General features: G+C 36.8%; 1 protein-coding gene across 1 annotated transcript; it reads right to left on the bottom strand.

Annotated features, from left to right (window-relative positions):
• Positions 1 to 1,773: 1,773 nt before the first annotated feature.
• On the bottom strand, positions 1,774 to 9,694 carry LOC116287661 (short transient receptor potential channel 4-like). Its single transcript, XM_089027628.1, has 8 exons — positions 8,985 to 9,694; positions 6,788 to 7,013; positions 5,850 to 6,033; positions 4,503 to 4,998; positions 3,811 to 4,009; positions 2,690 to 2,842; positions 2,266 to 2,307; positions 1,774 to 1,899 (listed from the first exon to the last, which is right to left on the bottom strand). The coding sequence occupies exons 1-8, from the start codon at positions 9,692 to 9,694 to the stop codon at positions 1,774 to 1,776; spliced, it is 2,136 nt and encodes a 711-aa protein (XP_088883754.1).
• Positions 9,695 to 17,392: the final 7,698 nt, after the last annotated feature.

The following is a 17,392-nucleotide window of genomic DNA, read 5'->3' on the forward strand; positions in this document are numbered from 1 at the left end:
TAGTGCCCTTGAAACAGGAAACCAACTGCTTTAGGAAGCAACTTTTCTCATTAACCCCCTCTCCCCCAAGTAATGTTGAATGAACGGACGCTCATGCGCCGGGCAAAAAACATTGACTATGGCAATGGATTATTATATTATATAGGAATAAATCTTAGAGTCAACTTTTGTAAACCTTTTTATGAGATTAAACATTTTAAAAGCGTAAGGGTATCTATTTTTTACCGATTCCCAGTTTCCAACTTTCCATGCACCGAACTCATTGAAAACAATGGATATCAGGTGATAATGAGGCGATATTCTTTGATGTAATTAAGTTCGGTGCATGGAAAGTTCGACGTTTGCCCCAGGCCTTAGACAACAAAAAAAACATTTAGCAAAGTGCCAAAACCTCTATATTTATTGAAATTTAATCGCCAATATAATGAATACATTGTTATGAGTTCTTTGAGTTATGCACGACCCCGGGGAGAGTGGAATTAACGCAGCGAGTCCAGGGATTTAACACGCATTTAACAGCGTGGATCCATGTGTATAAGGGGAATTTAATGTGTATAGTACTTCAGCAGTTTACAATTTTAAAAGTAACAACTACAATGATTGCTTGACATTAAATCTTTCTCCGGTGACAATAGGAAAGTGCTAAATTTAGCACTACGTGGATTTTAAATTCCCCGCCTTGTCCTGGGGGTCTCTGGGTGTGGTTTTTAACTAACTAGTGCATTATTTTGTGCAATTTCCCTAGAAGATGAGCATAATAGAGTGGAAACAATTAATCCGTGAAACACTAGTTACTAAATAGTACAAAATAGTGCTAATTAATCAATAGAAAATAAATGGGATTTGCATGAAATTGTGCTATTTAGTATTGCTAAAGTTTCACGGTTATATTGTTTGCACTCTATTGTATAATTGTATGCAATAGACCTATCCCAAATTCGCTTGACTGGTCACGAAACAATGGTTTCAAGTCGAGGTTGAACTTGATGAATAAAAGAGTCAAGTTCAGTCTCGACTTCCAACCATTGTTTCGTGGTCAGTCAAGCGAAATCGGGATAGGTCTATTGTGCTGGTCCATATAAATATGATCATGATTTTAAAACATTTTAAAGACCAAAGCAAATAAATCTTAAATCTAAATAATTAAATACTTCAATAAAATAAATAAATCTTAAAATAAAAGAAAAAATAATAAAATAAATCCCATGTATAAATAAACAAATATATATATATCCTTAACAAATCTAATGACCATGAGCCATTAGAAATAAGACTTAATGAAAAACTATAGAAAAACTGGAAAATATACATACAGCTATTTCAAAAATAATGGAAGGCGCGAATGGCAACCAAAAGGAACCGTGATCACACTATCACGAAAACAAGAATCGAATAACACCCGTGTCAACTAGCCATTAAGGTCTTCGCTGGCTGAATGTTACAGGCTTTGTTAAGGTATTTAAGAAATGAATATGAAGAAACATTTATTACCCACAGTTCTATTTGGTCGCACAACCATGAATCGCCTTCTCTACTTTACCTTTTTTAATAGCTGTATATATATTTTAAAAAACAGACCAGACGTTGCAATTTGAAGAATGGTTGAAGAACAATGCGTGGCAAAATTGCGCCTGTCGCGACACCGTCGACATTGTTGCAGTTTTTCTTGAATGTGTGTGTAAATATATGAGATCAACTGGATATTATGTTAAACTGCCTTGATCTTTGCATTGATCTAGTGTTTACTCAGACTGCACCAGCCATACTTGTCAATCAGTTTTCTGTTGGATCTTCAACATCTTGAGCAGTTATTCCGTCCTTCTTCTTCATCGCAGTCATGTATCGTTTCAGAATTTCTTTAAGCTTTCTGTTTCTTTTGGTCTCAACTTTTTGGATGTTCTGAAATTGAGAGCAAATAAAAACAGAAGTCAATTTCAAAAAGCTTTCTGGCTTTGGGACGCTATCTGGCAATTAACTGATAGCTTGTATTCTCTCATTTCTGGGATATCGGGTTCCATTCCTAGACTCTGCAAAACATGCCAGTAGAGTTTCGTTTTCCGTGTCCTTCCTTTGTGGTCCCTCGTGTTGCCTGTATTAAGCGGACACCTACGGGAACGTGCCTGTTGCCAGCTTAATAAAGGGCGTTCGCTGAATAAGGGTTTGTTTTACTAAAATATTAGAAAAAAATTCGGGACCATGCAACTAGCTATTCATAAAATGAGGGCATATGCTCAATCGGGGGTTGCGGACAAGTCGAAAACCTACCTCTAGCTCGTGGCCGTCAATGTTGTCAAGTGCAAGCGGATCCTGGGAAGAAAAGTGAAGTGCATAAGAGAATTGCATCAATGAATAATGCTTTATTCAATGCCTTTGGAACTCATCATCTACACTTTTTCATACAGATCGATTTGAGGAAGTAAATCTCGAGTCCTCTTTAAATAATACAACTGTCTGTGGTTAACATTATGACAAAATTGATTCCAAGAAAGGCGCATTAGAAGGATACTCGATATCGATCTTTAAATAGGATTTGCTCGTATTCATAGAATGACACTGTGTTCCTTGATTAAAGACACACGCAATACGACTCAGGGTCTCAATTCAGTAGGAGGCTAACTTTAACACGGAGCAACTGATTCCAAACTGGATTTATGATAAAAAGAAGGCAGTATACCACAGTATTTGTTACCTTGTTACAGCACTTGAAACTTTTATTAAGGCTCTTAACTAAGTAGTAAACATTAGGGACGAGGTTGAGAGGCGGTGGAAGAATACTGCCCTTCTCAACCCAGGACATCATCAGGCGAGTTCGTGATACTTTCCACTTCTTGATGGAGTTGTCCTAAAAGAAGCAAAAGGAAATTTTTTTAATGAACAATTTTTACAAGGTTAATCTCTCATACTGCATGATATTTTTGGAATAGAAAATGGGCACAGAGCTCTCCATGCGTGCCACCCTGTATATACTTATTTCAAAAGACGTTGTCGGTTTGAGATCTGAAAATGGGTGATCTGTGACTTTATAAGAATGTTTGTGCTTAGGTACATGTTTTTGGCTAAAATACGAAAAAATTAATTTCTAACTCTGAAAGGTTATTCTTAACATTCCAATCTAAAAAGAAACTACGTTACTCGGCTGTGAATATAATACGTTTTGCAGAGTGTAATAAAATCTGATATTTCAGATAACAGATCTCCGACAGGGCGCTACAATAGACGACATCCACTAACAGGTCACGTGAACACACCACACTTAAAACGAGAACTTTAGAAATGAAAAAAGCAGCTCAACTTTAGTAGGAGGGCGAAGTTTCAGCTCATAATATTGACTGAAGGATAAATGGCATTGAATATAAAATGGAATATTTTATAAGGATTTGTCTGGGAAAATGTGCTGCATGGCAAAGTTTTGCATCCAGCATATTTTCCCATGCAAATTCTTATAAAATATTGATTTTATATTTTTTGCCATTTCTTCTTTTTTTGCTTGTTATGAGCTAAAACTCCGTCGCCCTACTAGTATCGAGGTACTCTTTTCTTTACTCATTTTGAAACAGCTAATCGTTTTAAGGGAGGTAGAGTCACGTGGCCTCTTAGTGCACGTCGTCTATTATAATATCACACATTACATCATCATCGATCATCAAAAGAATCACTAGATGGGGAGCGACATTGGTCATGAAAATCAATTATGTAATCTTTACCATCTAAGAACGAGAAAATGTCAAAAAAATAACGTCTATTTTGAGGATATTAATAAAGAATATTATAATTGTTATCGTTATTGATGATATTACCACAAGTTCTTACCGCGATGTCTTCGTATGATTTTGACATCATAGCAATCAACATGTTGATGGTCACAATGATAGCAACCACTTGAAAAATAGCAAAAAGGGTTTCGCCAGTTTCCTTGGTGATGGTGAATTTGCTATCCTTTGTGCTGAAACTTGTTAGTTCTGTAAAACCCAATAGCGACCAGAACAAGCTAATAAAGGTGGCATCGGCTCTGCATATAAAAAAGAAAAATGTCTTTAAATTGGATATATCTCGTAACTTACATTGGCAGAAGCAGCTGCCGAATAGACACTTATATAAAATATAAAAGTTTGTATTAAGTAGACACCTTAGGCCCTTGCCTGGTGTCCGCTTAACAGGCTCTCAAACGCCGTAACAAGGGATCTTGCACAGTAAATGAAAATGGAACTGAACTAACAGAAGTGGTATAATATTCCAAGGATTTGAAGAAGCATCAGGGAAAAAACAGGACCAAAAATCCAATAATGGGTGAGCGATAATTGAAAAGCTGCATTTGCAAATGGAAAAAAAGGGGGAAATAATAAATGAGTCAGAGGACCTTCAGCTTTTGCGGGGCGCTACACGTGCACTTAATATAAACCCATTGGTTACTGCCATAGTCTAAGTACCCAAATCAGTAGAAGCGCGGTTTAATTAATAGATATTATTTCTTTGAAAAATGGTGATCTGTCTCAAGATCTGACGCATTGAAGAAAGTCCCATTGTCTGATAGCCCTCTTTGGGCCATGTACTGTTGTGTGTTGATGTAGTGGGAGTACAGCTTTCTCAAACTGAATGCAAATGAAACGAAGATCAAGGCAAAAAACACCATAAACTTGAGGACGTCCCGGATGAGATGGTACAAAGACAGCTGTAATGGCCCAAGGAAGTCATTGATTTGCAAGGCAGCAGATAACGTGACACAACTGAGCAACATCCCCATGGAGAACAAGCTGTTGGATACCAAGATGATCTTGTACCAAGAGGATAGGCCGAAGTCCGTTATGGGGTCTAAAACAGCCCAGTTGCCTGTTTTGCCGTACGCAATCAGTCTTAGTGAGTAGGATGTCACGAAGAATGCTATCATAATGAAGGTCACCGCGTTCCACCACTGTTTGAAATAACGCGTTCTTCCCTGGGTCCATAGTTCTCTGGATTCTTGAAAGATCATGCCAAGCAACCAAACCAGTATTAGCCATTCTGTAGACATAAACAAGATGTTATTTCAGGGTCTTCTCAACCATGCAAGACTATTCTTTAACAGAAAACACGAGTCGTATTTAAGATAACTAGAAAGTGATTCCTTAATTCCAAAGTCGGTCCCACAATCCTGTGAAGGTATACAACAGGCTCCTTACTTTTTTTCTTTAAACTAAATTTCAGAAGGGCAAACTTCTGCCTTCTGGGATCAGCGAAGGGCAAACACTGAACTTCATGTTCTATCAACCAGCGATTTTCAATCAGCTAAAATCTGCCATTGATTAGCCAGAAAGCTAGTATGCTATTGCTTGGTATAAATCAGCTGAAGGAATTTCACGAAATCTTATCACCAGTCCACAATGACAGGCAAACGCTGCCCGTCGTGTGTTATCAACCACAAAGTATTTTTAAGCTTGATAATGATCAGCTGCACAAATCTTATGTATATTATTTCGGCATTAGGCCAAACACTGCCCTCCACTCTAAAGACGTACATTTCCATCTTGAGGGACCACGGAAAGAAAAAAGCTAAAAGAGGCCAACCCACATATTCATTACATTTTCGAGTCTCACCCAGCACTCTTGGTCATGTATATGCTAGTGTTTACTGTCAAATCAAAGCCATCCTCCCCCTTTTCGATGCCTCTGTGCGATTTCTTAGGTGGCAACAAAATACCTTAATGAATGAGAATGGAATCATTGGCAATCACTACCTGGAATGGATGGCTTCAGTATTTCTTTGTCAAACGTATCCTGAAAGGCTGACACCATAAGCAAAATGACGAAGAACAGATTGGATCATAAGTGACTCACATACTTTACCATCGGGTTATTTAGCCATTTAGTCACACTTGAACAAGGTGCTAGGATGTGTGCCAGGGCTAAAAATGGCAGTAGGAGAATGTGGCGGATCATGAACACGGCGGTGCCCAAGATACTCTTGTCTCTCCAGTTGGCCTCGATGTTAAAGATAGCATAGATGTACCTGTACAGGACCATGTTGAGACACATCTGGCTATAGGGGTGGGCTACTAGCTGTGAAAAAAGTAAGAATTCAAACCGTTAGGCTGGTTTTGCTATACTCCATAAGGAACAACGCCGCTTTATTTTTGCATTCTTTAAGGGATCTTATCCACTTGGGCGTAAGGTTTTGCCTACTCCGGACCAAGCGTCATTCATTCGAGAATAAGATTCTTTGTTTGAGTTGTATCCATACTCATGGATACAACTCAACTGATAAATAAAGAAATTATACTCTAGGGAAAAGTTGTGGGTTAGTTCAACTCACAGATCAAACCCTGAATCAACCTCTGCGCTGATCTACGTCAGGGCAGGCCAGCCTAACTCACACATAAAACCCTTAAGTATAGCCTCTGGGCTGATCTAAATAATTAAGTGATATAGACCTCTTGCATGTGACGTGAAAGCGCAATTTGCTCGAGGACAAAACAAAATAATTTTCAATCTGCACCTTAGAATTGAGAACTTATTGTTATGTCCACAAAATTAAGCTGCATTTCGACGTACTGCAAGGGGTCTATAGGATCAGAGTCCAGGAGTCCAGGAAAGGACCCCTAAAGTGCGAGCTGAGTGTACAAAGTTAAAACAAGGCTAGCTCTTACGTTGAATTGGAATTTCGCTTGTTAGGTTTTGCGAAGGCAATAAAGCCGGATAAAAATTCTCAAATCTGTTAGATAATCCAGGAATCGCACCCTACGCCCTTGAAGTGCGAAATAAATGTACTTGGACTACACCCTCCCTCATATCATTGATTTTCTGGAATTCTTACCTTCTCATTGCCTCCTTTGATGGCCAGGTTCAGAAAAGTCAAATCTTTGGCATCTTCATCATGACTCTCAACCTGGACATGTTTGTTCTTCTTTTCGAATTCTGGGCTCACATCCGTCAGCAACTTGATTTCTTTGAATGTTCGACATTGCTCCATCAAATCAACGGCAAAATCTTCGCAATTTGAGGATACGTTTTCATACTCTTCTTTGAACTTCACGTCTTGTCTGTAAAGTTAGATTAAATAGAGTGTTTTTCAGGACTTAGTGCTGGTCATTTTATGAACATGCAAAGACGTTTGCCCTAAATCCCTGAATTTGTTTTCGGACCATTAAAAACGTGATCTTGATTTGTTTTATGGTCTTTGTTTGTTTGGAGCCCAAGATTATTTCATATCCTTCAGGAAAGCTTAAACAAAGATACGCATATTTTAATTTTTAATTGTGCATTAAGCGTGTGTGGTTGTCCACCATCGAGTGACGGCAACCACGTTAAATAGGAAAAATAAAATTCAATTTATTCCTACAGAGCAAATAAACAAATAAATCATGCACAGAAAATGGCTTCTCGTATTTACTTTTATAATACAACTATATGCCCGAACCAATATTTTTCCTATAGAGCGTTTTCACGTGACGTCACAGCGGCCATGTTGGTGTACCAAAACAATACCCGAGTTCCTTTCAAATAAAGAAAAATTATCAATATTATCTATATTACTTTCCTTGCTCATAAATAAAAAGCCATCATATAAGTTTTATGATTGGTTTACAAACCAATAAAATTGATTAAAATGACAATAGATTGGTATTCAAAAGAATATATAGTCAAACAAAGCCTAGCCAAACAAAATAGCGACAATACAAAATTAGATTTCGGATGGCGAAGTAATACTGCATTTATTCACCATTCTCCATACCTCGGTTCACTGGTCAAACATGAAGCACTCAGTCGAGGTTGCAAGGTTCAAATTTGATTAATCCTTTGAAAGTACCTTGGCGCCTCGCTTGAGCGCTTTGTGTTTGACTAGTGAACCGATATATGCATGGAAAATGGTGAATTGAAGTATTATTATTTTTCGAGTTAAGGTTAAAACGGCACCGTCCTTTAGGTAACTGGCTACTTTTGGGGGAAAATTTAAACTTTTTTTAAAGCTACGATCCTTTAAAATGAAATTTAATGCTGATCCAAAGATAAAAAGAAAATGGGGTGTCCTAAGCTTGTTTTCAAGATAATCAGCATTTAATGGAAGTTTCTGAAGTAAAAAATTTCTCCATAGGAAGTGATGAGAAAAAAATTAAAACTTATAAGATCAAAGTTCTTTGTATACTATATAATGGCACAAATGCAGGCTCTCAAATCATTCTACAAAATATCCATGGATATTTTGACAAGAAGACAAAGAAATGCATTGATTTATCATATTTCGTCTTAACAACAAACAAGCGAACAAGCTAAGCGAAGACGTAAACGAGATCCTGACCATCTGAAGCAAATGTCTCCAATATTTTGCCATGAAAAATTCCTACGAAAAGCTTTTTCGTAAATTAGAAAAGTATAACGTAGATTTTTAGAGATTTTGTAAATAAGGTATGTAGTAGCATGCAAGATTTGAGGGTTTTACCCCCTTGAATAAAATGTAATAAAATAAATAAATTCAATAACATTTTGTGGGGCGCGCAGCGCAAGCATGCGCCACATCACAACTTGAATAATTTTTATTTTCAAAACTTTACAGCAAAAGGTTATCATAAATGTATATATTTTTCATCATGCAAAGCTAAACTCGATGACTGACGAAATATAAACTAATTCGGCACTATGGACATATATTTTATATGTTTATTTAATTCAGCAAGTTTTCGCATTAACTTTTTAATTCACTGTCATATGAAAGTTTGAAATGGTTTTTTCGAGCACCGTGCAAGGCGATTGATTACGAATTACAAATAGCATTGAAAAATTGTTAGACTTTTTCGATTACATTTTCATATCTTTAGAAAAAATCATTGAAAACTGTTCATTCGAATCTTTTATTATCTCTTATAATAAGGTTTAAAAAGCTATGTGCGAAATATAAAAACGTGGTGAGAAAAAATGCTCGAAGTTTTAAAAAGCTATATATATAATTGGCAAATGAGTTTTGCGTTATTTTAATAGGGTTAAGACAAGATTAAAAATTATGCATAAATATTTACCTGGATTGAGCGAGTAGAATTTGGTTCAATCTGAAGATTTCATACAGCGGATTGACTTTCGTTTTGTCGTGCAGGAACATGTAGCAGATGTAAATTGGGTTAGCAATAGCTTGATACGTGTTGATCTTGAACAGGACCTTGTGTTCTTTGGGACACGGAGTCCTCTGGACCAATTGGATCGGAATTCCAAGAGTTTTGGCCATTTTAGATAAATTGATATCTAAATTGTTCCTGTAATCCACTTCAATCTGGTCGTCTTTCAGCTCTTCTATTTTATACCCCTTGACGATGAAGTACTCCACAATGTCGTAGCTGTTAGACTGCAAGGCCATCATCAGTGGAGTTAGAAAACCTTTCTCTTTGGTCTGTGTTGGGCCAAGATCATCATCCTCTTTATCTGTCTCAAGGCGTTTGACGATCGCCTTAACGCATTCAAAAGCATTTTGTCTGACAGCAGTGAATAAAAACCCTCCTACTTTTGCTCCTTGTTTGAACAGAACTTCCAAAACTTTACCGTTATCTTTAAGAATAGCTGTTCTCAAAAGTATTTTAGTGTACCTTCGATCTTCACGAAGATCGATTTGTTTCTCTTGCACTAGCTGAATGATCTTTTCGACTTCCCCTTTGAAAACTGCTTGCTGCAGTTGTTTCCATTCAGGCTTGTTGGAAAGAAGTAGCTCATACTCAAACTTTGAGGGAGAAGTAGCCATCACTCAGCTAGGGAATGCGTACTCAGTTTTCCAACTCTGAACTCGAGTTATTGCTGGTGCAGAAGTAGAGCTAATCTGCGAAGAACTTTCAAAGACCTCTAAGTATGGTCTTTTATGTTCTTATCACACCCACATATGACGAAAAACTCAAGGTAAAGGAACAATGGGACTTAGTCAATCGTGGCAGAAAACAATGTTATTGTTTCACCGGCCAAGCAAATCGGTATCGTTTTTTTTCATGCTTGATCGAGTACCTAATTAAGTTTGGGATAGGATAAATAGCTAAAATCTAGTGTGAGCTGCGTCGGTGTTTCTAATGAAACAGTAATGATAAAAGGGTAAATCATACACCGTGAAAAGATGAAAACACTTACTGACGTTTCGTACGCTAGTCCTTGGACGGAGTGAAAGAGTAAGTTTGGGATGATAAATGCTCTATGTATTTTAAAGATCTAAAAAGCAACTTAGAAAGTTTCGGCACTTCTAAAAAAAAAAAAAGAAAAGAAGTTTCGGCACTTCTGAAGATGACAATTTTCGAAAACGTTCAAAACTTTTAACGAACTTTTACTTTTGCCTCTATACATTAATTACTATGACAACTTTATAACTTTTAAGTTAAAAAGACCACGCAACAATCAAATGTAGAATATCAATACTGAAAGTATTGTCTCACGGCTTTAGGTGCATTTTAAGTTGGAAGCCTACCTTTACCCTCGAATATGACGTCTTCGCTTGTTTATTTATTAGTTGTAAATATTCATTGTTCTTACTTTTATTATTTTGATTATTTAATTTAGGCTTAATAACGTTTTGAGTGATAAGTAAGAACTAATTCTTTGTTAACATGGCTAGTGGGGTTACTAATGCTGAAAAAAAACGGCGTTGAACTTCTGTTAAGGGACGACCGCTCTCGGTATGAGTTCTGGGATCTTTATTCTATTCTTTGTTCTCTCTGTGTGTTGAACTAATTACATGAGCTCTATTCATAATAATTCTATGACAGGTGTCAGTCTCTAATCAATACCATAATATCGTTGAATTATGATTGGCTAAAAAAATAAGTAAATTTCTAAGTATGTTATCTTAGTAACAAGTAATACGAGTGAAAATCTTGGAGCTAAACATAGCTTAAACTAAAGTTAATATATGAATTTATTGTAAATGTATAGAAAAGGGTACAAGGAATATTTCTATCTTAAGATTCAAAAGAATAGTGTTAAAATAACTAAGCAAAGGGGTAACAGCTGTGTAGGGCGTAACCAGGGGTACACATGCTAATGGGAGGAGCTAAGAGGTTTACTTGTGAATTCAATGCATACCATTATCTAAATTTGGATTATGGTGAACAATGTGTATTGCTCTATACTAGTATGTGAGCTGCGTTCTTTGTTTTATCTCACCATTCATTGTTTGTTCATCCACTCCCAGGCTTTGTTCTGCCGGTTGTGGATTACCCAAAATTAATGAATGGTCCCGAGGGAAACAATTAGTTTTGTTTCCCAAGAATCTCGATGTACCAAGGGAAATATTCAAATTCAAAGGTTTGTCAAGGGATCAGTCATTAAATGATTTGTTATATAGTGCGCACAGCAAAGGGACATAGTTTTATATAGCATAGCTGTTCATGTGCAACGATTAAGATTCCCGTTTTTCCTTCCCGCATACGGCAAACGCGACCACTTTTTCATCAGTTTCCCTACATTTCACTTTACCTTTCGCAAACCTTCTCGACATAGACAAGTATTCTTATGTTTACCTACTACTTGGAGATTTTTACGATTTCTACGGGAATCTCAGTGAACTGTTATCCGTCATAAATTTTGCAATGTTGTCTGCCCATAAACTTTTAGTGGGAAACAGTTTTAGTGTTGAATGTCATGCGATCACGAATCAACCAATGAGAGTGCGAGCATTAGAGGAAAACATTTCAGCTATCTAACAATACTAAATGTACTAACACTACACTAATTAACGCTTCAGGCTGAGATTTATTATATATTTTTTAGATATAATATATCTAAATATAATCTCATCTGCTCCGTGGGGCCAGGAGATGCGGGCCTACAGAATTTTAACCACGTGCCAACCTCTTCTCGTTTACTGGTTCACACATGAACTTTCGATCATTAGCTTAGCTAAAGTTTTACGCTGGTGGTGCTATCATAAGACGATTTGATTTCATGTCTTAGATATCACTTGGTGACATGCCTGACAACGCAATTTTTCTCCATATTATACCAAGTTTAGTTGTCATAGCCTTTATTACAATGACTAATAGCAAAAAATTGAAGACAATGTTTAGTTCATAAATCACATAGTATGTCACGTCACGACATGTCACGTGGTCATGTCATTGACAACACAAGTGTCAAGTTGAAAATCATTGACCCAAGAACCTGAAAAGTCGATTTGCGTATACCCTAACACAATTTAGGAAAAAATATTCAGTGTTTTCTAATTCCTGGAAACAAAAAACTCAAATAATTTCTTTGCGATTTCTGATTTTTAAATATCGGTGAATCAAATAATCAGATTAAACGCGAAACTGATTGTAAAGCTTCAAAGACTGGCCAAAAATTTCGGAAAATGTTCTTAAAATCGACTGAAACTTAAAGCTTTTAATAATTTTTTAACAATTAAACATGGACTTTTCATAAACTTTTCCCTTCTGACTCAGTCTTGTGGTCGTGGAGTTGTTTTTCCCTAACTTGGAGTCGCGGGGAAGAGTGGGATGCTTGACTCATCCCCACTTCCCACGCGCCCAAGCTAAAGAAGGACAATTTAAAGAATGTTCGAATTTCGGCAGACAAACGTATATAGGATAATTCAAAACTGGTTAGACGCAATTTTCATTCATCAGATGGCGTTCACTTACATTAAGGCGTGTTATTGGTCCAAATATCGCCGTTAGATTAGGCAAGGAATAATAATAACAACTTTTTTTAATTATATAATGGAAAGGTTAGACGAGATTTTAAATTAAAAACTGAAAATTGAAACATGAAACATGATGTAATATGCAAGGTATACTGCGGTGTATAGAATTCTACAGCTCAGCATGGTGCCAAAAATTATAATAATACTATCCATAAAATAAATTAGATAGTACGCACGCTTTGATTGAATGATAACTATGTTTGCATCAGGCTATGCAAACGCGGTTGTGACATCAGAGGTTTTGGTTGATTTTTTAAATTTGTCAAAAATATGTTAGTTTTTTATTAATTTTATTTATTTAAAGTGTATATGACACGAAAACATTCCATCATTTAAAATGTATAGTTTGTTAGTAATAATAAATATATCGTAACAAAATTTGTTTCAAAAGCTTATTTCTTGAGATATTTGCGAAAGTTAATCCCAATTTGTGACGTCATTTTGTTGACACGTACTCTAGATTCAGTAGTAATGTACTAAATATAAATTGTAATTCATATAAATTAACAACAAAAGACATATTTTAGTCAGCTTCATTTGATAGCTTACGTAGTACTCTTCCAATGTTGGGAAATTGAAAAGTGTACTACTTGAAATTAAGATTCTATATTCAAACATATTTCATGTATTTGCAACTAAATCTGGAGACTTGTAAACAAAATGACGTCACAACTCGTGCTAAAATTTTTGGAATTTCTAGAGAAATACGTTTTTGGAACAAATTTAACCGTGATATTCTTATTAATGCCAATAAACTACACATTCTTAACATTAAAATTTTTTGGTGTCATATACACTTTAAGCAATTTGCCAATTTGATTATTGAAGACCGAAGAGAGTTCCAGAGTTCAGGAGCGGAGACGGAAAAAGAGCGATAACCATAGGATTTAAGGCGATATTTCTTATGTTCAAGTAACAGACCAGACGAAGAACAATTAATAAATAGTCTTATGTTTATTTCCAGACCTGACTTTGCAATCCACGTCGAATAACAAACTGTAGTCTGAATTTACAACTTGCAAAGATTTTCATCCGGATTTTCATCCGAATGCTTTAGCGACTTATATAACTTTTAATGAAAAAAGCTTCATAATAATAAGAAGAAGAAGAACAAGAAGAACAAGAAGAACAAGAAGAACAAGAAGAAGAAAGTGTCAGAAATGGGTTATTTCACAGAACTGTGAGATTGTGAAACGTCTGTACAATTGTTAAATTTGAATACATCTTTGTAAAACCAGTCATGAAGATGTTTGCTTAGACTATCCATGCCCGCAATATTCTGTATTCATGGAGCAAAAATATCTGAAGTTGAAATAAACATATAATAAAAATAATAATAGTGGAGTTCTTATATAGCGCATTTTCACATTGTCTCAATGCGCTTTACATTGTAGTGGAGGACTTTACGGGCTGCATACTAAGGCCCCGTCCACACGTATCCGGAAAGTTTTGTATCCGCAAATCTTTTTTTGCGGATACGAAAATGTTCGCGTCCACACGCAGCGTATTTGAATCGTTTTCGAATCGTTTTCACTGTCCACACGTATTCGGAAATTTCTTGATCCGCTCAATCCGCTCGATCCGCCCTGATTTCCAATGTTCATTATTTTCACAAGATCCTTAGATGAATTGATACCATGTTTACTACAGTATTATAAATCAGAGAACATAAACTCATTGCAACACATTGTTGTCCTGCATTCTGTCCAAATATAGCAAGATTGCCTTGACTATATGGCGCTTTTATTGCCTTGCTTGAATCAATATACAATGTATAATTATTAGGACCTGGATTCTTGTCAATATCAGTGCTTAGTTTAGACTCACAGTAATTGACAACATGTGTCTGGGTCTTATAAAAAGACCAGTTTAGCCTTATATTTGAAGGTAAGCACTCTATAAGCCAGTCTTTAGGTTGTTTTTTTATTTTGTCGTATAAGAATGCCCAGCCATTGTACTGGTTATTTAATGTAACTTGGAAGACTTAGGTACACTAAACCGCATATTCTTCGTTTGCAATAGACATCATAGCCGCCACGTTGGAAGAACTTGACAAAAGATTTTTCAATGAATTCTTTTGTTATATCTTCCAACATGGCGGACATCCCTTTTGTTATTGTGCTCTCTTGGGATTGATTGCAAACCAAGAATTGATGGTTGCAAGATTTCCCAAAAGAGTTACAAGACAAAAACATGGCGCCCATTGTGGTACCGTTAACAGTGGATGTTAATAAGAAATCTTTTGTTAAATGGCACCAACATGGCCGCGATGTCGTAACGTGCAAACGAAGAATTTGCAAAAACTATATGGTTAAAAGATTACACATGCATTAATACAGAAGTTCCTTGTGGATGACTGTTACCATGAATATGGCTCTAGCATGAGAGTCAAATATTTTAAAATGACCAGGATCAGCACAATAAATGATTGAAACTCGTATACAACCAGAAACTGTAATTAATATAAATGATCTGTATTGTTGAAATATCCATAACTCAAAAGCTGTTTGCAGTCACATACAATATTCATACACATCAACGACAGGATCACCATGTACATCACCGGTTTAGCTTACACTGTAGTCTAGCTGATAATTTTCATCCAGTAATGTAAGCATTGTTGCCAATTCTAGCTGTTATTATTAATGATGATTGACGTGCCGGTTGTGATAAACTTCTTGAAAGTTGATTGCTAATGACCATTATTTGTCTTAAAATCATCAGGAGTGGTTATTGTTTTTGTTCGGAGATATATTAAAGCGCAAAGGCTTATTACGACACACTTTTGTCCTGCATTTTCGACGGTATGATGATTTTATTGTTAGGTTATGTTTGACATAATTTATTGTACTAGAACCAGCGCTTTTCTCTATGTCATTATAAAGTTTGTATTTGGTACAGTTTCCTCTATGACTTACACCCTTATACTCAAAGTTCTTATTTGTGGCACTAGAGAGTTTGTACTTAGTATGATTGCCTGTATGACATATTATCTACATATATTATCTACTATAATATACTAAATATTTTCATTGATGAAAATGGAATTTGAGGTCTAAAAATGCCAGGTTTGGGGGATAAGGGGGTGTCTCAAATTATTACGTTTCTATAGGAGGGGTCCCTGAAATGTTTTTAATGAAACAAAAGGGCTCTGCAAATTTTTTTCGCAAAGGATAACTTCTCATCATTCCCCCCCCCCCCCCCCCCCCCAACAAGTTTTTGTGAATGCTCCCTTCAACACGTTTATAAATTAGATATTAGCATATAACATTTCAGGAGGTTTCCTGTGTCCAGGAATCAGTTTTGGCAAAAACATTCTCTTTCTCTATGTTAAGTGTAATTCATAATTTCTCTTTCTCGTAAATTTACTTTCTTATGCGAATTTAATATTAATAATTGTCAATATATTTATCCACAGGATCCGGACTCAGAGAAGCTTAGAATTCGGAAAAAAATCATGTTTTATTGCGCTGTTTCGGTAATCCGTTTCGGTGTTTCGCTGTTTAGTAACGTCCCGGGTGGGAAGGGGGGAGCTTACTCCGGGAAAAAAGTACCGGGGATGGTCGTCGGAAATGTTCAAAAAGACCCCTAAGAGATACCGGAAGTCTTTACCACAACAAATAATATTAAATTAAAATAAATGCAAAGATAAAAGGTTTCAAATTTGTTTAATGACTAGAATTGAGTACATCACAAGCTTCCCACCGATAACGTTTTGCGAAAACTTCTTCATAAAAAACACTGTGCATTGAGAACAGTAACACTAAACAATAAAAAAATAGGGATTTATCAATGCAAATATGAAATTTGCCTGCTCTGGTGTCCTCTTGATGTAGCAGCAGTAAGGGGGACTCGCGATCGATGTCGTATATTCACGGGTTTTACCCGCGTTATTCCGAACGCGCCGGCAGCGGGAAATACCCGCGCGACAAGTCCCTTACTGCTGCTGTGTTGGGTACCGCAAACGGAGGTTAAGATATCCTTTACATATAGATGGACACCATCACAAGCATTCGAAATAAAACTGTGCGCCGACTGCGAACTCAGGTGTTGGATCGCCTGGATGCTGACTTTGCCTTCACAACATTTATGGAGGGAGATACGGACGAGACGATGACAGAAGAAAGGGCTGAAAGAATAATTAACTTAATACCCGAAGGTAGCTACCGGTTGGAGTTAACATTTATAAAGTATTTAGACGGCGAGTGGATGATAGAAAAGGGGCGCAATCCTATCAGGGCGTCTGGTAAGAAGGACCTGTTCGTCTTAAACGAAAACACACGCCCGGGAGCATTGGTAGGAATAGACATGCTGTTCTACGAGGTTGCTTACCCGGTTACCGTAGTCATTTACGGTGCGTACGAGATAAAGACGCCAGACGTTAAGAAGTTGAAACCGATGCGACATCCCGGTAACTGCGTAGGGAAGTTAGTAAGAGAGTTCTTTGAAGACTCCTCTCGGGGCGGTAAACTGACTTTAAAGAGAAGAGAAGCCATCAGGAAATGGGAAAAAGATACTAATAGGACCGGAGGGTCGATAGACAACATCAAGAAGTTAGAAACGGCGCTGGAGAGGCGAATCCATGTGAAAGATATCACCGACGGCTTTATTTACTCCGGAACACACAAATATGGGGGCCGCGGTGCGCCTATAGTCATCTACCAGCATAACGCACATGCGTGGAGGGAGTTGAGGTTCCCAAAGAAGAAGGAGACGCGCGTTTACAAGGAGTCGCCGCTTGCAGAACTAATGCACGAGAAT

The sequence above is a fragment of the Actinia tenebrosa genome, unplaced genomic scaffold (assembly GCF_029948245.1).
Source record: "Actinia tenebrosa isolate PJP-AT-01 unplaced genomic scaffold, QUT_ActTen_1.0 PGA_scaffold11__36_contigs__length_13525064, whole genome shotgun sequence".
In the NCBI taxonomy this organism is placed as follows: Eukaryota; Metazoa; Cnidaria; class Anthozoa; order Actiniaria; family Actiniidae; genus Actinia; species Actinia tenebrosa.

Bases quoted from the DNA above. Each gene is read 5' to 3' on its own strand.
- LOC116287661 (XM_089027628.1), bottom strand. From the start codon at position 9,694: ATGGCTACTTCTCCCTCAAAGTTTGAGTATGAGCTACTTCTTTCCAAC. The intron at 4,999-5,849 runs GTGTGACTAAAT...TTATGTCTACAG, and splicing joins CATCCTAGCACCTTGTTCAA to AATGGCTAATACTGGTTTGG. The intron at 4,010-4,502 runs GTCAGATCTTGA...TTTTATATGCAG, and splicing joins AATGGGACTTTCTTCAATGC to AGCCGATGCCACCTTTATTA.